The 23,156-nt window shown below is 40.3% G+C and overlaps 1 protein-coding gene across 2 annotated transcripts in view; it reads right to left on the bottom strand.

Moving 5' to 3' along the window:
- Positions 1 to 23,156, bottom strand: part of FBXL7 (F-box and leucine rich repeat protein 7) — a 433,105-nt gene that overhangs the window by 5,548 nt on the left and 404,401 nt on the right. For both annotated transcript variants that reach the window (XM_003821941.4, XM_034959754.3), the window contains one exon: positions 5,607 to 6,218. In XM_003821941.4, coding sequence (XP_003821989.1) covers positions 5,607 to 6,218 — 612 coding nt within the window. The remainder of the gene's footprint in view (positions 1 to 5,606; positions 6,219 to 23,156) is intronic.

Here is a 23,156-nt window from a genome sequence, read left to right as displayed (position 1 = left end):
TTGAACTTGGGAGGCGGAGGTTGCAGAAAATCTGGAGCGCACCACTGCACTCCAGCCTAGGTGACAGGGCAAGACTTGATCTCAAAATAAATAAAGACAAAAACCGCAATTACTTTTGCACCAACCTAATATTTTATAAATAAATGTATATTTTTATGTATTTCATTCTACTACCGAGGCTGTATATATATTTTTCATTTTCTCTCTGCTCTTCTCAAATCTCTCGGGCAGTTCTACAGCTAGGCGCCTCACTTCGGACACTTCTGCACCTTGGCTGTTTCACGCAATATCCAAGGCTTCCCAGCAGCCTCACAAAAGTGCTAACGAGGACCTTCCTCCCACCTCCTGGTAGGCTGCCCAGGAAACTCTTAGACACTCAGGCCCTGGGAATAATGAGGTTCAAAAACCATGTGCTACTAAGTCAAAGAATTTCAGGAAGGAGTGAAGCACACACTCCAAAAATGGAGAACAAAAACAGCTTGTCAGAGGCAGGTCACACTGTTCCAGTGGGCTTTGTGGTTTTGCAAAAGGTGATTAGTCCCTTTTAGCTTTGAAATTTCCCTTTGTTTTGAGTTTCTTTCTTGAGGCTGACTGTAATCCTGCTTGCACTGAATTTGTTTGTCTATGGTAGTGATTGGCCATCTGTGACGCCTATAAAGACACTTTGTTTTTCAAGATCATATGATAACCTTTGCTCTTAAACTCTTGGTTCTAGTTTCCTTTCTTTAGAAATAAAATTAGCAAAATCTGCTACGCTCTAGGAAAGATAATATATTTGGTCCAGGAAAATGTATACTTTGCTTTTGAAACTGAATTCCAAATTTAATGAAATACTTGTTTAGTTCAGTTTTGGTAAAGAGACTATTTTATAGGCTTGTATTATTTTAGATCAATAATTTTAGATTTTAGGTTTTGCCCAAACTCTTATAGATTTGCTAGGTTTGGGCTGAAAAGAAAGTAAATTGGTTCATGGCTCAGCAGGTATTATTTATGATTAGTTCACACATTCAAACATTATAGACATGGAGAGAACCTTAGAAATCATCCAGAATAAACATCATTTTTTTCAAGATGAAGCATCGCAGGCTCAGTGAGATTATATGACTTGTACAACCAGACTACAGATAAGTTTCTTGACTCCTCATTCCAAGACTTCAATTTAGAAAGGGACTTAAGAAGTGACTATGATGTATCATAGAGTTGATAAATTACACAAGAGATATACAGTAGAAAATGAAGTGAACATTCAGACACCGGGCACCCAGGGGTCTTTGGAAACTTGGAAGCCACCATGGCATAATTTCCAAAGGGGCCCTTGAAAGAGAGAAATAATTTGGATGCATAGATGTGGAGTGAAAACCAATTTGCATATATATTAATAGATATGGAGTCCAGGTAGTAAGATAATAGACACATCCCAGAGAAAGGAAAGCAAGGGGCAAGTCCATGGGAGGGTTAGGGTATCCATGAGGTGAAACTTAGGGTGTCTGAAAGGATTTAGTCAAAACCAAGGCAAGAATTGTCTTTTGGGATGAGATCAGGGGACTGCTTTGACATCTAGGGTAAGGTATATAAATATTATTCAGTAGGGAATAGACAACATAGGTTGAATAAATCTGCGGCGTTTCTTCAGTTAATCCCAGATTTCATTCCGCTTTCACAAATATGCTCTTTATTACCACTTCCTCTCATTATTAGGGTGATATCTCTATCTCTTCTGGGGCGTCAGATGGTTAAGTCAATGAAGAACAACTGCTGACTTCCAGGCAGGTTAATAACAAGGACAATACAATGACAATGACAGCTGTGATTTATTGAGTGCCTCCTACGTGGTTCCCTTCAGAGCATGTGTTTGAGAACTTAACATGTCTTAACTCATTTAATCCTCCCAACCACCTCACTTTTACTGATGAGGAATTTTTAACTCTTGCACTGCAGCTTCCTAAATCCTTGCTTAGAGTATTAACCAAAGGGAACTTTAAGCCTTTTAAAGGCCAAAATGACCACTTAAAACTTTGACATGCCTGTGTTCACTTAATTACAATGTCATAAAAGTGCAAAAATGAAATATGACATATTTCCGCCCTTATAAAGCTCAAAGCTCATCATGAGTTGAGAATTTCAAGTCCATCAGTGCTCTAGCTTTCTGTACCCAAAAGGCAGACACCCAGAAAAAAACCCTTAGCTCACTGGGGGTGAGCCGGGGAAGGCTACATTCAGGGGATGCTTGACTGGAGTTTAAGCAATGAAAAGTCTGTTCAGAGAGTTCTCGAGGAGGGGCAGCAGGCAGAGGAGGGAGAGGGACACAAGCCAGAGAGGCATGCACACATCATCGTATGCACAGATAGGATGTGTTTTGGGACATGCAGATAAGATGGTTCTACAGAAGGGAGCATTGCGTGTATGCAGGAAAGAGATGAAATTTGCACCTAAGAAGAGCATCTTATGAAGGCTGTTACATGCTCTGTGGAGGAACTTGAATTTTTCCTGTAGGTCATAGGGAGCAATTATTGGAGGTTTCATGCAGGAAAGTAAATGGTTAGACTTGTAGTTTGAAACAATTCCTCTGGAGGCAATGGAGATGGGTATAAGAAGGAATGGCTGGGGAAGCCTGCATCCAGGCAGGCAGACAGACATGGACTCAAGGTACTGGGGAAGTAGAGTCACCTGAACAGGACTCTACTGGTTGGGTAGGATTAGGGGGAGAAAAAAGGATGATTCCAGGTCTCCAGTTAGAGAGGTTCTTTCTGAAGCAATATTATTTTTAACATTTACCACATTTTATATTTTGAAAATTGGTTGAACAAACCTATGGGGTTTCTTCAGTTGATTCCAGATTTCATACAGCTTTCACAAATATGTTCTTTATTACCACTTCCTCTCGTTATTGCAATATATTCATCAATATAGTGCATTGATGTTTAATGCTACTATTAATAAAAGGTAATATGTGATAATGACAAAACAATACAGTTGTAGTCATTTTCAGTGACTTTAAAGATAGCTTCTCAGATGAGCATTTTCTGCATGCTAGGGATGGGATAGGCAGTCTCATCTCCTTTGGGAGAATTAAGCTCTAGACCAGTGATGAGTCTTCCAAAGTCAAGTCTACTGCCACTGAGAATGTGGCCACTATCGGGGCCCAGCTGTAAAACTAAAGAGAACCAGCCATAATGAAATCAACTGTGGCAGCCCTCTGGCCTCTCTGCATCAACATAACAATTTCCAGATGCCCTCAGAAGAGGAGGGCACCCTTAGTAGGTGCTGATGACAAATCCATCCTCATGGCCTGTTGAGTCTTTCAAGACCATCTATCTGAAACTTTCTCCCATATGTGGGATTCTGTGTTCTTAACTTGGTGAGCTGCAGATTCCCCTCATTTTTATCTCTATGTATACAGATCACCGTTGTCATTGGGAGACATGAGGGGAGGCTACACAAATATATTTGAACTTTCAAAGTAAGCAGGTTAACATACAAGACAGATATCAAGGCTTAATAAGGGTTAGTCAAGGGGCCAGGCAGGACCACTAAGGCTAGAAGCGCAAGAATTTCCATTCCCAAATAGCGAAAGTGGTTTCTGCATTTCTGAACTTCAAAAGGACCCTCCAAAAGAGGGTACAATTACTTGCAGCCTGTATTAAGAGTGCATGGGAAGCACCTTTTACAAAGATAGGGATTCCAAAAATGAATCATTTTCTAATCTATGAAAATAAAATAAAATGAAATGTTTATAAAATGCTCCAATTCTTAGATGTTAAAGAACCCAGTCCTTTGCCATTTTTTTTTAAATGAAGAGGAAACACATCTAGAAAAAGCTGTGAATTTTTGTAAATCACAAAGTTTTGAAACTTGTTTCCACCACATCACAACATTTTCTCTTTCCAGAATTCCTTGGAGGAAAAATGTAAGAAAACCTCCTGGTTTCCTGCTTCTCGATGCCACTGGCTACTCATGACTAACTGAACATATGGCTGCTATGGTTTTGTCTTGAAGCCAACTGAAGTAGAGGAGCAGCGAGTTGCTCTCCAGCACGGGAAAGAATCTGCAAAAAGTAATGGGCTGTCATCTGAAATGTTTTCAGACGTCGGCTTTCGAAAGAGAGAGCAAGCTGAGAGCCGGCTTTAGCTGGGGTTTTGTTGGAGGGCATCACTGGCCTCAGATGCTTGTAAATCCCAGATTCTGTTTGTTCACCCACCATAGTGTTTCTTACTTCTTGACCCCTCCCCCAAACTCCCTGAGGTTGCTGGTCGTGCTGTTGGTTTTAAGTCCCTGATGCATCTTACACATTTCAGCCTCTCGAATGTTCATCTTTTGACTAGGCAGCAAATGAGATAAGGAAGGGCTGTTAGTCCAGCCAGATCATGTCTGGCGCCTAAGTGTGAGTCTGGGCTTTAATTCTTCCTGCCTGAGAGAGGTTTCCAAGCAAAGCAGCCATGCTGGGATTTCCTTCGATTTTTCTTTTTTTTTTTTTTTTTTCAGAGACAGGGTCTCACTCTGTCCTCCAGGCTGGAGTGCAGTGGTATGATCATAGTTCACTGCAGCCTCGAACTCCTGGGCTCAAGCAATCCTCCTGCCTCAGCCTCTGAGTTGAATAGCTGGGACCACAGTCTCATACCACTGTGCCTGGCTAATATTTCCAGTTTTTGTGGAGAGAGGGGTCTCGCTTTGTTGCTCAGGCTGGTCTCTAACTCCTAGCTTCAAGTAATCCTCATGCCTCAGCCTCCCAAGTGCTCGGATTACAGGCATGGGCCTCTACGCCCGACTTCCTTCAATTTTTAAAAGCACTAAAGATTTAATTCAATGGACCTTGCCCTTGCACTGTGTAATTGAGAATTTTGCTTGAGAAAAGATGCAGGATTAACCCAGATGTAAGAAGAGTGCTGGTGAAATCTAAGGAGACACTACAAAATGGCAAGTGATCATGAGCACAGCCCACAGCTGAGTGTTTTATCACCCACAGTGGGCACCGTCCGGCCCGTGGTGCGAAAACACACGAGGTCATTTTTACAGCTTGGACAAAGATTCCAGGCTCCAGGGACCAACAGCAGGTGGGCGCGAGGGTAGTTTCTAAGCTAACTGTGCTTGAGTTAGCCTTTTGTTTCCTATTTCTCTACACTTAGATACCCTGTTTGCACTATCTATGGTTGCTCTGAAGTAACTGTGAGAGTTATGAAGAGTAAAGACATTTAAAAGTCGTACTAACCTCAACTCCCAGGCAAAATGTGCCAGAATTCCCCTAAGAACTCCCGTAAGAAGTGGAGATACACCTAATGTTAAATGACGAGTTAATGGGTGCAGCACACCAACATGGCACATGTATACATATGTAACTAACCTGCACGTTGTGCACATGTACCCTAAAACTTAAGGTATAATAATAAAAAAAAAAAAGAAGTGGACATTATTTGATGAAAGGGAAACTTGTGGCCTCCAGGGTCATGATTCCATAGAGACAGTTTCTCTGCAAAAGCCAGCCTCCCTACCACCCGCCCCTCATCTCTGATGGCTTGCAAGAAGAGGACCCTCCGGTGGTGGCATTGTCCCCACTGTTTTAGGATGGTGCACCAGGAGGGCCCATAGCTGGTAGGTCAGTGTCCATTTACCTGACACATCCAGGTGCTCCAGATTAGGGCAGAGGGACACCACGTCAAAGACGGCCTCGTTGGAGATATTGTAACAGCCTGAGACTTCCAGTCGCCTCAGTTCGGGGCAGCACTGGGCGATGGTGTACAGCCCTCGGTCTGTGAGCCGCCTGCAGCCACTGACAGTTACGGTTTCCAGCATGAGACACACGTTGGGGGTGTCCTGGCAGAGTCTGCGGGTCAGCACCTTGAGGGCGCGGTCCACGTTGATGGTCTCGCCCGTCAGGCGGATAGTCCTCCAGAGCCGCGGGTCCCAGGCCAGGTTGTACCAGCGGCGGCACACTCGCGCGCAGCGGCACAGCTGGTTGGTGGGCAGGAAGGAGAAGATCTGCACCATGGAGTGGTCCGGGAGCCGGTCTATGCTGGCCTGCTCCTTCTGGGGTCTGGAGGCGAGCCGGATGAGCGGGTGTGTGAGGCGGGTCGGGGGCGGGGAGTGCACCATGGCCACCGTCTCCCCGGTGATGGAGGACGAGGAGGTGGACGAGCCCCTTCCATTCTGAAATCCTGGGAGATTCGGTGGACATATCAGGGCTGGGCTGGGCGTGCTCAGTGTGCGCATGCTCAGGTCGGAGTCTGGCAAAGGACAGAGAACAAAGGTTAATCATGATGGCCTCAGCAGAGCCCCAGGGAGGCAGCAAAAGCACTGGTTTCTTTCTTTTCTTTTCTGTCTTTCTTCTTCTTTTTTTTTTTAAGATCTTGTCGCCCAGGCGGGAGTGCAATGGCGTGATCTTGGCTCATGGCAACCTCCGCCTCCTGGGTTCAAGCGATTCTCCTGACTCAGTCTCCCGAGTAGCTGGAATTACAGGCATGCGCCACCACGGCCGGCTAAGTTTTTTTGTATTTTTAGTAGAGACGGGGTTTTACCATGTTGGCCAGTTTGGTCTCGAACTCCTGACCTCAGGTCATCCGCCCGCCTTGGCCTACCAAAATGCTGATATTACAGGTGTGAGCCAGCGCGCCCGGCCAGCACCTGTTTCTTTCTTAGAGAAAACATTCATGGGGGCAACATTCTCATTCCACAGATATCTTCCCTGGGCCGACTCCTGCCAATGCCATCCCAGAGGACCAAGCACATGCACGTGTCGCCCATTCCAGAAAGCAACAATTCCCTGTGGTCTGCACCAGGAGTGACCAGACTGCAATGAACAGGGTCAGATATTAAATACTGAGGCTTTGCAGGCCATGGGCTCTGTCCCCCTTGCATCGACAAGCCCTGCCATTGTTGTGCAAAAGCTACCACAAACAGAGTGTAAACAAAGGAGCGTGGCTGTTTTAATAAAACCTAATTTATAAAAGCAGACCAGCTGGACTAGTCCCTGTCTAGACCAGGGAACAAATCCCATCAGGTCACAGTTTGACAACTTCCAGTCTACATGAACGGGGATTACGGTAGGGCACAACTTCAAAGTTTCATTGTTTCTATTCTGGAGAAACCTCATATACTAGATACACAAACTGATTTACCTCCCTAATTATATTTTGGTTAGATGGGTGATTATGTTGCATTTACAAATGAGGGGAGTGAGTTTCAGAAGACAGGAAGAGTAGTGAGTAGGCGCAGAGGACACCTGCTGCCTTGGCTCACTTCTCCCAGTGTCTGCCCCCATTTCTGTTGAAAACAGTGCCCCAGACAAGGGGAGCCAATGAAAGGCCTCTGCTAGGTCAGGCATTACACACAGCATTTCCAGTCCTTGGTAACTGGAAACATGTTTATTTTTTCTTCTTATTAACAACCTCCCCTTTGCATTTGAATAGTATGAGCCATATTCTATTCCTTGGAACTAGAAAGATCGCTGATAAGGACACAGCAGTTTTAAAGTTTGTGAGGGATTAAGAATTCTTTAGAACGCCACTTGAAGAAGTAGGCTCATTTCCTCTCTCTTTTTCTCAATATACACAGAAGAATTTAGTCTTTCTCTCTAAATACAATTGCATATTATATATTTTTGATATATATATAATATCCAATGTATATTATATATAACCATATACATGGTATTACCATATATATCCAATGTATATATATGTATTATTAGATCCAATATAATATAAATTTTGTATCTACATAATATACATTGATATTATACAATATATATTATATAAATAATATACTTAATAATATACATTGGATATTATATACAATATACATTGGATATAATAATACATATATACACGTTGGATCTATATGGTAATAATACCACATATATGGTTTTATTTAGGAAGAAATGTATTTTCTCTGTTAACATATTTATATATTTTACATATTTTACACACATACATATACCCACACACATGAAGATGCTCCCCAGCTTACTATGGGGTGTTCGGGCCATAAGCCCATCATAAGTTTAAAATATCCCAGGTTGAAAATGCATTTAAACCATCTAATCTGCCAAACATGTTTGCTTATCCTAGCCTACCTTAAATGTGCTCAGAAGGCTTACAATAGCCTACAGTAACAAAGTCATTTAACACAAAGCCTATTTTATAATGAAGTGTTGAATATCTCATGTGACTTCTTGAATACTGTACTGAAAGTAAAAAACAGAATGGTTGTATGGGTACTCAAAGTACACTTTCTACTGAATGTGTATCACTTTTGTACCGTCATAAAGTCTGAAAATTGTATTTAAGCCATAGTAAAATCAGGAACTATCTGTATAGGTATGTATCTATATAGCTACACATACATATCCACACATACAGAATTTATCTTCAAAATACATATTTCCTCATCTATAAAATAAGTGAACTGAGCTAAACAATTTCTAAGTCATTTCCAGCTCTAATTATAGTTCTCAAGATTTAAACAAAAGCTTTATGCTTATATGCTTTTGCATATTTCATACCCTGGAAATTAACATTCATACCATCTTCTCAAAGAACTTCCAGCAATAACATGCAACACAAACATTTCTGAGACCTGAAGTCTCCCCCTACTTGTAGTTTTCTTACAAATCTTCTTCTTCTATTGCTGCAATTTTTCTGTTCAGTTGCTTCTTTATAACCTAACACTGAGAATGGCTTATGTGCATCCACACTGTGCTCATGGAGCATCTTTGAATTATGTGCTGCCCCAACCTCCGATGTTAGCCTCTTGAAATACAAACACCTTTCTTGAGTAGCTGCAAATGCCATCTCCTTTAAGAAGTTTTCCTCCTGTCTTTGAGATAGGATCCCTTCCCTTGTGAAGCCTTTGTTATACAGACATTTGTGAATTTATCTTTTCCAATGTGGTCGATTGTATTATTTTTAACATATTAGCATTTCCATTCAATTCAAGACATTTGCGCACCTGCTATATATTTTCCTAATTTTGCATCCCTCCCTGTGTCCCCATATCCTTTGTCATATGCTTTGCAGTTCACCTCAGACAGAGTATATTTCCTCATTCTAGTGACATAGGGCTTGTCCATGTGACTTGCTTTGGCAGAAAATGTTAGAGGAAAGCCATTTGTGCAGCTGGCTTGACCTCTCAATCTTCTACCTCCACAGTGAGGAGAACATGCCTCACTAGCCCCTTGCAGGCACAGTGGCTCATGCCTATAATCCCAGCCCTTTGGGAGGCTGAGGTGGGTGGATCACTTGAGGCCAAGAGTTTGAGACCAGCCTGGCCAGAATGGCAAAAACCTGTCTCTACTAAAAATACAAAAATTAGTCAGGTGTGGTGGCACACCTCTATGATCCCAGCTACTCAGGAGGGTGAGACATGTGAATTTTTGCTTGCACCCAGGAGGCAGAGGTTGGAGGTTGCAGTGAGTTGAGATTGCACCACTACACAGTGAAACTCTGTCAAAAAAAAAAAAAAAAAAAAAAAAAAAGAATAATGAGAGACCCGTGAAGCAGACAGAACTTCCTCCAACCTGTACCTTACAGACAGGCTCAACCAAGGCCAGCTTGGTTCAGCCAATACCCAGATGAACCACAGATGCATGAGCTAGCATAAATAATGTTTTTAAACACGGAGTTTGGGGGTGATTTTTTACACAGTATTACTGTCGCAACAGATGATGGACATACCTTCTATTACACTAAAAACTCCTTTGAGACCAGGATTACATCCTTTCCTTGTTTCTGTCCTGGAAGCACCTGCCATTGTTTATGATATATAGTAGGTGCACAACAAACATCTTGAATTGAATGGAAGTATATGTTAAAAAATAATTCTAGCTTGGCATGTATTTTTCTATTCCAGGTGGTATACATGCTGCATTTTAAATCGTTCATAAGAAAAGAAATCGTACTTCCCTTTGGTAATCATCTAGAATGAATAGCAAATCTTTAAGGAAAATCTTAAATATAAACCAATTTTGGACTTCAAAACTGCCATCCAAGTTACCATGGTACCCACCTTCATTATTATGAGTACTCAGAGATTTATTGCTGAAACCAGTGTTTCTTGGAGGTAGGTGAACAACTTATTTTGGGCCAGGAGGGAAAGACAATCCTAGGCTCCCAGCTCTGACATGTTAGCAGCTGTGAGGGCACAGAACTCCCTCTCCTGCCTGCCTAGGTTTTATTCATCTTGAAGCAGAAGACACTACCTGCCTAGAGGTGGCCCCTGAGGAATGAAAGATACTTACCCTGTGCATGGGGGCGGAGGGGGGAGGGTGAAGTGGATTTCTAAAACCTGTCACTCTTTCATACTCCAAGCGCTTAGGAAAGCTGGATGTCTCTTTTACCAGAAGACACACCAAGAGTCTCTGATTCCTTCCTGCTATTCCTACAGCAGGCCAACAACCTCAGGGAACTTTTGAAAAGATGATTAACAATTTGTCTCAATTAAATAAATAGTACCTGATAATTTAAAAGATTATAAAGCATGACAAGTAAAAAGTACAGAGATGCATACCTAGAAGTTGTCACAAAATATCTTTTCTTGATATTTTCCACAAATACATTAAATGTATTTCCAAATTTAAAAATATACATATATATGTATTTACATTTGAAAATAAATTTGGTTATGGATAAACTATGAATAGCTTGTCATACAATGTGTTTTACCCTTTGATATCAGGACCTATTTACTGTCACTAGATATTATTATAAAGAGTACCAGAATATGTCTCTATAGCAGGAAAATAAAGCATGGCTTCAAATTCAAAACAAGGACCATTTCTATCTCCTAAGTAGTATATTTCGTTCACAGAAGAGAATGTGGAAAGACCAGGTGTACTCTTTGTACACAGTTTTTTCTCCTACGTTTCTTTCAGAAGACTGGCAGCTAAATGGACATTGGCAATAGCTGCTGATTCTTCTGAGAGTAGAAACAGGGACCCTGATGCAGGGGTACCAGGACACACACTCAGAGAGGAGAACATCAGAGACAAATATTAAGATGACAGAGGTAGAAGAATGCTGCAACCCTCCTCCTGGTCTTATGACATTGCAATACAAACTGACTATATTTGTTGAAAGAAAATAAAGCTGACTATATTTGAACTTAGATTATGGATTTAGAATATTTTGTAGGTATGAACATACTTTCATGCCTGAATATCTATTCCAAGTGAATTTCCATTGATCTGATGTCTTGGTGCAAAATTGCCATTTATCTTAGTAGTAAGGTGATATGCATTGGGCTAAAATACAGTTTAGCAGTAACACTAAGGGGATATTATTGTTAATTTTAATGTATTTTACATTTTTATATACATTTATATGAAAATTAGCTGTTTAGACTACATCTTCCTTCACTTTTCCTTTAGGCAAGACGGTGAGATGCATGAGTGGTAATTGGAAGAACGCTACAACACTGCCAGGAATTATTCTGAACAGGGAGAGTGAGATTTGCAAAAAGTGCCAGTGAAATATACATGGTCAAAAGCTTCTATCTGGAATTAAATTAATTGCTGTCTGCTTTGAGTGTCCTTAAATTCTGAGAAGGCCTTTTGGTAACTGAAAATGGGGATTGTGATGAAACCGTAGCATAGTTCCCCTAAACGCCTTCCTTCCCTGCAGCTTCTGTTCTCCGAGGTGGAATCCTTATCACCAAGGAGCAGATATCACCCACAGCATCCCTGGCAAGAAACAATGCAAAGCAGTATACATAAAAAGCCCTTGATCATTTTACTTGAAGATAAAATATTCCCTGAAGTATCAGGAAAAAAATGCCCCAATTTTTAAGACAGCAGTACATTTTCATAACACATAAAAAACTTCCAGAACATACATAGAGCAGGTGCCTTTTTAAAATCCACCAAGACCTCTAGATCCATCTATATTGTGGAAAATGGCAGGACCGCCTCCTTTTTAATGGCTGAATAGTATTTCATATATATAACATATATGATATATGTATATATTATATACTAAATAATATTTCATAAATATAAAATAGTTTCTTTACCCATTCATCCATTGATAAACCCTAGGTTGTTTCAGTATCTCGGCTGTTGTGAACAGTGCTGTAATGAACATGAGAAAGCACATATATTTACGAGCTGGTGATTTCATCTCCTTTGGGTATGTGCCCAAAAGAGGGATTGCTGGGTCATATGGTACTCTACTTTCAATTTATTTAGACAGCTCCATACTGTTTTCCATAATGGCTGCAACCATCTAGATTTCAAGGGTTCTCTTTTCTTCACACCCTGTCACACTTATTATCTCTTGTCTTTTTGATAATAGATCTCCTAACACGTGTGAGGTGATATTTCACAGTAGTTTTGATTTGCATTTCCCTGATGATTAGTGATATTGAGCACCTTTTCATGTACCTGTTGGCCATTTTTATGACATCTTTAGAAAAATTTCTATTTAAGTCTTTTGCTCATTTTAAAAATTGGATTATATGTTTTCTTGCTATTGAGTTGCATGAGTTATTTATAAATCTTAGATATTAGCCCCTTATCTTCCAGCAGGCAGTCTTTGAGCAAACTTTTTTTCCCTGGGAATAATTGCATGAATTGAAAATGAAATCTGTTAAAGGTAAACTCAATGAGTTACTGTGTATTAGCGTGGATGGGTGCATGGATGAATGGAGACATGGACAGACAAATCTGAAAAGGTAAAAATTATAAAATCTGCAAAAGGGATACTGCTGGTTAATTTTTTTTTTTTTTTTGAGATGGGGTCTTGTTCTGTCACCCAGGCTGGTGTGCAATGGTGCCATCTCAGCTCACTGCAACCTCCACCTTCCCAGCTGAAGTGATTCTCCTGACTCAGCCTCCTGAGTAGCCGGGACTACAGGCGCACACCACCACACCTGGCTAATCTTTGTATTTTTAGTAGAGATAGGGTTTCAGCATTTGGCCAGGCTGGTCTCAAACTCCTGACCTTAAGTGATCTGCCTGCCTCGGCCTCCCAAATTGCTGAGATTACAGGCGTGAGCCACTGTTCCCAGCTAATTTCAAATATAAGACTTGAAAAAGGCAACAATTATAAAATTGTAAAATTTTATTAAAATTATAAAATTTCCTCTCGAGGAAAGACAGAGGAGCACACTACAAGTGTCATGAAGGCAGAATGGGAGAATTTAAAGGAGAAATGACCACACACTTTTGCAATAGGATGTATATTTTGTGGACTGTCTCCTAATGATATCTAGTGTATTTTGTGATTTAACTGTCTCCCAATGATATCAGAAAGCTGAATACAACCAAAAGACACAAAAAGAACCAAAGAGGCTGAGCGTGGTGGCTCACACCTGTAATTCCAGCACTTTGGGAGGCTGAGGCGGGCGGATCACCAGAGGTCAGGAGTTTGAGACCAGCCTGGTCAACATGGTGAAACCCCATCTCTATTAAAAATACAAAAATTAGCTGGGCATGGTGGCAGGTGCCTGTAGTCCCAGCTACTTGGGTGGCTGAGGCAGGAGAATCGCTTGAACCCAGGAGGTGGAGGTTGCAGTGAGCCGAGATTGAGCCACTGCACTCCAGTGTGGGTGACAGAGGGAGACTCTGTCTCAAAACAAAAAAAACAAACAAAAAATAACAAACCCACATTGATGTCTGCAGGAAGATACACAGAGTAGATGGCAAGGAATATACAGCGATAGACATTTGGCATTAAAATTCATTAAACTGCACTGCTGCAGATTTTTGCATTACAGATTTATAGGCAAAAGAGACCATTCGTTTATTGGATCATTTAATATACATTGTTACTGCTGCCCAAGTGCCCAGTTTGGTCTAGAAAGGGAGGAGTCATTCCATTTAACTAGATTATAAAGCAATTTTTTTTTTTTTGAGACGGAGTCTCGCTCTGTCATCCAGGCTGGAGTGCAGTGGTGCAATCTTGGCTCACTGCAACCTCCGCCTCCTGGGTTCAAGCAATTCTCCTGCCTCAGCCTCCTGAGTCGCTGGGATTACAGGCGCCTGCCAGCATACCTGGCTAATTTTTGTATTTGTAGTAGAGATGGGGTTTCACCATGTTGGTCAGGCTTGTCTGGAACTCCTGACCTTGTGATCTGCCCACGTCAGCCTCCCAAAGTCCTGGGACTACAGGCGTGAGCCACCATGGTTGGCCTAAAGCAAATATTTTTACCCCACCTCCTTTCTGCACCACGGTCCCATTAAAGTACCTCCACACAACTGTTCTGACATCTCTAATTTCTTTCCTATGTCCTTCAGGGTGAGAGAAAAATGGCTCTATGGTGAGAATGCCTCCAAATCATGCAAAACCCAGCATGGTAAAGAATAGAATGGTTTGTGCAAGTCTGAGAAAAAAGTCAGTTTTCAGAAGTCCAAGATGAAGACCATAAATATAACGTTTGAATTAAACAATATTCTTAGTGAACTTTTGGATTTTCTCATTATAAATGAAATATTTTCTTGACACAATGATGATCCTTAACTCAAATATATGTAACCGTACTTTTTTATGTTAATATAATCATCTGTTGGCTAAACTAAGAGACAGAGGATTCTTTAAAGTTTAAGAACTTGTGGTTCCATTAATAATTTAAAATACTTTCAAGTACTTGTGTGGGAACAGTATGTTTTTTATTCTTAAATTACTTTAAATGTGTAGAGTACCAAAAAAGTATAGCTGTCTTTTTCTGGGGAAAAAAAATCCTAAAAACTTTCTCATGGTTTCAAAAGTCTTGGAAATTTTATATCGTTAGTAATTACAGTATAGTATCAAAATATTCAAGACATCTCAGACACACATGCTTATTAGACACATTTTCTTTTAACTAGATAGCTGCCTGTTTTGTACAAATTTTTATTTTCAAACCACTGCTGTTTACACTCTAGGAAGTCATATTTACATTACAATGGCCTTTCAAAGTCAAAATTTACAAAGCTCCTCTCCATCTCCCCCCTCTGATTACCAAAACTTTTGTGCAAGATGCTTTCTATTATAAGTTGTCTTTTTCCTCAAGAACTCTTGCCATAAAAAGCAAGATTTCTTTTCTTAGCTTAAACTCAAGCTTAAAAAAATAGATCAATAAAACCTAGCTAGTGAGAAAAGAACACAATCTGAGCGATCATTTTTCTTCTTGTTGTACTTAAAAATATTTTCTTTTAATGTGGTTCAGATCATCTACACAACCTAGAACCTACTTAAGGCATTAGTTGTGATAAAGTAGAAATGTATGCAGACGTTAATCTTGCATTTCACCTGGAGGGAGTTAGCTTTAGGACTCAAGAGTTCTTGCTGAGAATATCGTCCAGCAGTTGGTACCCCCAGGATCAGATGATGGCAGAGACTCTTTCTTGGTCACATGGACCAGTCTGATAAGGGTAGCACTGTGGTGACTGATGTGTGGGAAATTGGCGAGGATGGTGGAACTCATCTAATACCAGTCACAGAGGCCAGTCCACTGTTCAGCTCTTTACTGAGTCGCAAACCCCAGTTTTCCAGTGTTGCCCAGTTTTTGAGTCTGATCCGAACTAAGCGTGGGTTTTGTTTTTCCTTTAGCTCTTCTAGAAGGGAATATTCATACAGCTAAGGAAACGTTTAAGCCACATTGTTCTAAAATCCATAAGTATATCAATGAAATGTACAGAATGCACTTTTGAAATCTATAATACAGTTTGATTTTTGCCTCCAGTGTGAGTATCTAGAAAGTATCTTCTAAGAAATTTCTGTCCGAATAAAGATTGGGTGGCCTCAGAAACTGTGTGAGTCCTAGATTATAATCCATCAGACTCTTCATGGTTTTATCAAACAACTTCTTAGTACCCTCTTTTTCCTTAAATGGCAGATTTATTCTTTTCTTTTTTTCTTTTGAGACGGAATCTCACCCTGTCACCCAGGCGGGAGTGCAGTGGCATGATCTCAGCTCATTGCAACCTCTGCCTCCCAGGTTCTAGTGATTCTCCTGCCTCAGCCTCCTGAGTAGCTGGGATTATAGGCGCACACCACCATGCCCAGCTAATTTTTGTATTTTTTGTAGAGATGGGGTTTCACCATGTTGGCCAGGCTGGCTTCGAACTCCTGACCTCAAGTGATCTGCCCGCCTCAGCCTCCCAAAGTGCTGGGATTACAGGCATGAGCCACTGCATCTGGCCTGTAATATTTACTCTTTAATGGAAAGCAGGAAGTTTCATTTTCATCCCTGAGCTAGAGTAGCATTGCTATTAGAGGCCACTTTTTTCACAAGGCAAGGGGTTAATCTCCTATGGTAGAGAATGTTTCTAGAATATCTTTAAATATTTGCTGATGTCCCTTTTTAATGAAAAAAAAAAAGGCATAAGCCTCTGATTTAAAGTCTTTGGCAGGCAGTAGTATTTCGCTAGCATCGTCCTTCCTTCCTTTCTTTCTTTCTTCCTTCCTTCCTTCCTTCCTTCCCTCCCTCCCTTCCTTCCTTTACTTTCTTTCATTTATTTTATTTTTGAGACAGGGTCTTACTCTGTCACCCAGGCTGGAGTGCAGTGACATGATCAAAGCTCACTGCAACCTTGAACCCCTGGACTCAAGGGATCCTCCTGCTTCAGCCTCCCGAGTAGATGGAACTACAGGCACATGCTGCCATGCCTGGCTCATTTTAAAAATTTTCTGTAGAGACGAGATCTTGCTATATTTCCCATGTCCTGAACTCCTGGGCTCAAGTGATCTTGCCACCTTAGCCTCCAACATATTGGGATTACAGGTGTGATTTTTTTAAATTTCAAAATCACCATATATTTATGGCAAGTGATACTGGTTTTCCAAGTAAAACTATAATATTCAGCTTTTAAATAATAATTTAAGTTTACTTTAAAAATATTAAGTGAATATCGGTTGAAGTGGTGAGCATATATGGAAAAAATCATGAGAGCAGAATGTCAATGTCTTAAGTTTAGAAAACACTGTTGAGGTGAAAAGAGCATGGACAGAAAAACCTGGATTCCTAACTCTACTATGTGCAGCTTGTATCATCTGAGGCAAGACACTGAAACTCCATGAGCCACAGATTCCTCTTACGTAAACTGGAAATAAGTCTACCCACTTCACAGAGTATTTAGGCAGAGTCTATGAAAAGTGATACTACCATCAGTACAGGCATTAAAACAGTTACACAACTTCTATTGAGGACTTCATGGGAAATGCATTCTGGGCCCTCCTGCTATAGGGCAATGTTTTTAGGGGCATATTATTCTGGATTCCCTGGAATACTCCCATCTTTATAAATTCCTTATTGTTGCCTCCATTAACCTTTGGCTGGAGGTGGAGGGAAGATAAAGATAAATTCCATGGTTAGAGCACAATGTACTTACTCTTTATTAATAAAATATGGCTATTTCATTTATTGGTAAAGGAATATTGTAATTGTCAAAGCCCCTTTTCATAGTTTATTAAATGAAATTTGTTTTCCTCGGATATGGTAGACTGCATTCTCCTTGAAATTTTTCCTCTGCCTTCTGCAACACTGTCCTCTCTTCTGCTTTTCCTTTCTGCTTCTCAGGTGTCGTTTGCTCACTCTCTTTTGTGATATACAACTTATACACTGATGTTCCCCAAGGGTTGCACTCTTAACTCATCTCTGTATCTGGCTCCCTGCTCGATGGGCTCACGGCCCACAAGGCTTCAGCAATTGCCTATAAGCTAATGACTCCCCAAATTCGATTTTCAATCTAGACCATGCTCCCCCTATCTCTGCATCTCTCTCAAATATCAAACACACATGTCTAAGTACCTGCTAGGTCAGTGCTCTCTAATATGGTAACCACTAGGCACAGGTGACTATTGGAAATTAAATTTATTAAACTGAAAATTCAGGTCCTCAGGTGCACTAGCCACATTTCAAGAGCTCAGCAGCCACAAAACAGTATTTTACATAGCACAGGCATAGAATGATTCCATGGAGTTCTATGGACAACTAGTCCTCTCCCCACAAGTGTATTTGATGTATCGCCAATACAATGTGTACAAGGGTGAACTCGTCAATATCCTTTGCAAAACAAAAGTTCCGCCTTACGTTCTGTATTATCATTAGTGGCATCACCATTCATCAGGTCTGCCTCCCAGGATAGAACCCTAGGAATCATCTTGAATCCTCCCTGACCCTCATCTACCTATATCTAATCAGTCCCCAAGTCCCTCACTTTGACTGGCTATGGATTTCACGTCTGTTTCCCTTCTCTCTCCACTGCTCCCACCCTGCTCAAGTGCTCATTATCTCTCATCTCCTTTCAACAACTCGTTAACTGAGACTCCTGATTCTGGTCTTCCTTCCCACCCTTCACCTTACTAATATGGACTCCATCCTGCATTCAGGGTTTACTTTCTAAAATATGGACCGTTTTTCCCGGCATCAAAACCTTGACTAGCTCATTCCTTCTGTTACGGGTTGAATTGCGTCCCCTGCAAAAGATATGATGAAGTCTTAACCAGCCCTGTGTCTGTGAAAGTGACCTTATTTGGAAATAGGGTCTATTGATGTATTAGGTTAAGAGGAGGTCATGCTCGATTAGAGTAGACTCTTAATCCAATATGACTAGTGTCTTCATAAGCAGGCAAGACAGAGACACAGGGTACAGACACAGAAAGACTCATATGCAGAGGGAGATGGCACTGTGAAGACGGAGGCCGAAACTAGAGTTACACTGCAACACTCCAGAAACATCTGGGGCTTCCAGGAGCTGCAAGAAGCAAGAAAGGATCCTACCCCACATCTCTGTCAACACCTTGGTTTGGGAATTCCAACCTCTAGAACTGTGAGACAATAAATTCTGTTGCTTTACGCCACCTAGTTTGCAGTATTTTGTTACAGCAGCCCAGGAAGCCAGTACAGCTCTTTCCACACTTTTATATTGAATGCTTACTATATGCCAGGCATTGTACGGAACACTACCCAGGGAACAAAATCCATTTTTTAGAGTGTGTATGAGATTCTTCCCCAAAATTTACATCTCAGAGCACATGCTCATGTTCTCCCAGCCCAGAAGGCCTGTTTCTCCAGATTAATTGCTGAATTTTCAGTCATCACTCAAGCTCCTGGTCAGAAGTCAGCTTTTCTGCCAAGCCTTCCCAGATCCAGCGAGGCTGAATTATTAATATTTAGCTACTTTTAGTGTTTCCACTGAATTCACATATATCTGCATCATAGCCCTTTGCCCAGAGTGCCTCTCCATCCAGTATACTGTGAGCACTTTGAGGCCAGGAGATGCCTCCTTCATCTCTGAGTCAGTCCAGAGTCTCATATGGATTCAGCCACCCAGAAGCTGCTCAACTAATGCACCAAGGGGAGAATGTGCTCGCTCGGTCCTACCACAAATCACTTTCATTTTCTTTTTGGTTGCAGTTGGAAATATTTACAGGAATTACTTGGAGGAACCAGATGTTTCAGATTGAAGAAGTTGGAACATTTCTGTAATTTATCAACATTTCATTTTTAGGTCTTTTGTTTTTGCCCCTCCACTTAATTTAGGCTTAGCTAGTACATACACTTAGTTTAATAGTATTAATCTACTCAGAAGATATTTAAAAAGACACATGTACACCCAAAAACAATCTCATGCAGCCCACATCACCTAAAGCATCTCAGAGCCAAATGCTTGGTGCTTTTTTCTTCACAATACCTGCTATCATAGATTATCCAGATCCCTGCTCATTCCTTTTTTTTTTTTTTTTTTTGAGAGGGAGTCTTGCTCTGTCGCCCAGGCTGGAGTGCAGTGGCGCGATCTCGGCTCACTGCAAGCTCTGCCTCCCAGGTTCACACCATTCTCCTGTCTCAGCCTCATGAGTAGCTGGGACTACAGGCGCCCGCCACCACGCCCGACTAATTTTTTGTATGTTTAGTAGAGACGGGGTTTTACCATGTTAGCCAGGATGGTCTCGATCACCTAACCTCGAGATCCGCCCGCCTCGGCCTCCCAGAGTGCTGGGATTACAGGCGTGAGCCACCATGCCCGCCAGGCCCCCTGCTCATTTCTAATAACAACGATACCTGAAAACTCACAATAAATAAAAATGAGTAATACTTTTACATTGGCCCAGAATTTTAAGATCTCTACCGTTGAAATTTAGTTACCTAAGATGTAACAGAAACTTTTGTTTGTATTCCTGTCCCCCTGCCCTCCCCAGCCCCCGAACTAAGTCACGCATAACTGTAATAACTGGAACTGGCTTCTCTTTGACAGTGTGGAAGCGACAGTATTTCTAATTCCCTGTCTTCCAGAGAGCTCAGAGATAGTTTTGCAAAGCTTGGGAAAGGAGCCAGCTCTTTCTTGTCTTGACAAGAGAAGAAATACATGTATTTTCATGCAAAGGCTTGCAATCCGTAATTTTCAATCTTCGATTTGCACTTTATGTAGCTGCCTTAATTATTTTCTATCTTCAATTGTCAGATAATTCTTTAGTCTCATTTCCCCATGAATAGTTACAAAATTCCAATGTTTACATCTTTACAATAGATGGCATAGTATTGAATTTAGATTCTAGTAAAAAGATACTAATACATTTTCAGTTCACAGCAGAAAACAAGCCCCACAGGGAGCAATAGTCTAGCTCACAAATTCAACTTTCAATGAGAAAAAAAGAGAAATCTCCACTAAACTTACGACCATGTAAAAGATCAATAATTAATCAGAACACTTTCATAGCATAGTGAATCCTTGCATTTCCTTAGTCATTTGAAAATATGATCCACTGTTGTTGAAAATCTTTACAACAATTTCTTTTAACATAAAGTTTTGTGTAAAGCACTTACTATATCCAAGGCACTAAGTGCTAAACAAATATAAACTCATAAATTCCACATTCCCATTAACATTTTTAAATGCTTGGAAAAACCAGTGACCCAAGGATATAGAGAAACATTTTATTCTTTCTATATTATCAAATATAGAGAGAAAGAACACGTAAAGAGACTTAGTACACTTAAACATTGTTTAATTTCTCTGCTAAGGGTCTCTCTGCAGCATGCTGGGCTCTGATTCTAAAGGTCACCTTATACTGACCTGGGATACATTTCGCATGGGTAGTTCCCTGGGCCTACTACAGTCTAAGTTCATAATTTCTTCTTTAAAGACCCCAGAGCCCCTTTCTAGGGCAGGGCTTTTCCAGTGAATGGACCCAATATTAAATAGCACAAAGACTGGCGTTTCGGTGGGTCCCTGAGTGTGGGAGGCAGGACTTTTATGGTGGAGTAACATGGGCCTAATTCTAGAGTGATCATCTTAGTTTTCAGAACTTGTCATACTTTTTTTTTTTTTAATAGAAAGCTCCATTTTAATGCAAAGTTAATAATAATGTTTTGGAAATTCAGTTGTGGAGTAGAATTCAAGCAAACTGAAATACTTGTGGAAAATCCTTCTAGGTCAACTACGTAAAATAGCTCTATAGAATGGGGACCTATCATAAACTCTGCAAAGCACCCATATCTCAACAGCCTATAATTTCTGAGTCATGTTTCTCTTTAGAAAGATACTTAGAAGTTTATATTTAGTGGCTGTATTTCTTAATGGCATTTAAATCAAGTTTGAAAAAATAAATTTAAATGTAACTATATAACATAGCATTGACCAATGTGTAAAGCTCCTCAATAAAATTTTGCAATATCATTAAAAAAAATGCTTGGGTTTGGAACCAGGAGGGAAGGAAGTATACATTTGATATGTTGGCGATGATCTTTATTTAGAACCACTTTTCTAGGCAACCTTTGCTTTTAGTTCCCTTTTAAGGAAATTCAAGGCTTATAACTCAATCATAAAATAAACAGAATGGTGGATTCTGGCTCATCATTTACGTTGATATTTTATATACTAGGATGTTGCGTATTCAGCATCCTAGTATGGTAACATCCTAGTTGGTTACACTTCCTGTTCCCTCCAGGAAGTTATGATTTTACATTGTGACATGGGTGGGGTTGGGGTTGGGGTCGAAGAGGAGGCACAAGGGTAGATTGAGTGTATTAATTATGGCCTATCCTCTCCATTCCTGCCTTCTGTTTTCTTTCCCATGTGTCCCCCAAGCCACATCACAATATTCACACTTTTCTGAGGGGCAGACCACTTTGTTTATCTTCATAAGTTTAGAACTGAACTGAAAATATTTAATTTTTGCCAGCAAATGTTAACAGTCTGACATTATATTCCAGGCTGGTGGCCTGAGCCTTCTTCAAGATTTTGTTGTTGTTGTTACATTTGTTTGTTTGGTTTTTAAATATCTCTCTGTTAAATTAGTAAAAGCAAAGAGGACTGAAGATACAAAAAAAAAAAAAAACCCACCATTTTTCCATATCAATTATTTGTGGGACTGAACAGAGGTTGACCAGATGGAAGCCTCGGGGTGGAAATTGTTTTGGTTCATTCAGTACAAACTGTCTTAAAAAGGATTCCTCACTCTAGGCCAGATTATTTGCAGGCCTCCAAGCAATAGATTAGTCCTCTTTGGTAAAAAGACCACATCTTTTAAAATGGTTCAAAAAGTGAAAATAAAATGAAAACAACACCTTAATTTTAGCTTAAAAAGAGAAACTTCAGTGTTTTATTGTCTTAGAATTAATTTTAAGTTCATTTGAAGGAAGCAAGCATGGCTTATAGCTAAAAGATTGCTTCATGTTGCTTTATGGATCAGGAAAATAAAAAGTTGATTAAAACAGTGTCTTGCAAAATGGCCAAGTTGGCTCTTTTGGCAATGTCAAGAGTCTTGTGAAATAACAGAGCTGAATATCCAGTGATTGACTATGGTAATGCTTAAATGTAGTGCAGAGAAGCACAGGCCACAAAGAACAACTTTTGCTTTTAGTTCCCATTTAAGCGAATTCAAGGCTTATAACTCAATCATAAAATAAAAAGAATGGTGGATTCTGGCTCATCGTTTATGTTGATATTTTACATACTACGATGTTGGATATTCAGTATCCTAGTATGGTAACATCCTAGTTGGTTACACTTCCTGTTCCCTCTAGGAAGTTATGATTTTACATTGTGACATGGGTGGCCAGATATTAGTACTTTTAACATTTTTCTTAGGCTAATGTATTAACTAAAGAGCACACATTATTATTATTATTATTAAAAATAACTCATAAATACAGCCAAATATATATGAAATAGAGATTTTTTTAGGGAAAAATTTAGGAACATCTTGACAAAGATTAATGTGCAAGATATCAAATACATAGTTATTAAT

This window comes from Pan paniscus, chromosome 4, assembly GCF_029289425.2.
Source record: "Pan paniscus chromosome 4, NHGRI_mPanPan1-v2.0_pri, whole genome shotgun sequence".
NCBI lineage: Eukaryota > Metazoa > Chordata > Mammalia > Primates > Hominidae > Pan > Pan paniscus.
This window is presented reverse-complemented; position numbering and strand designations above follow the sequence as displayed.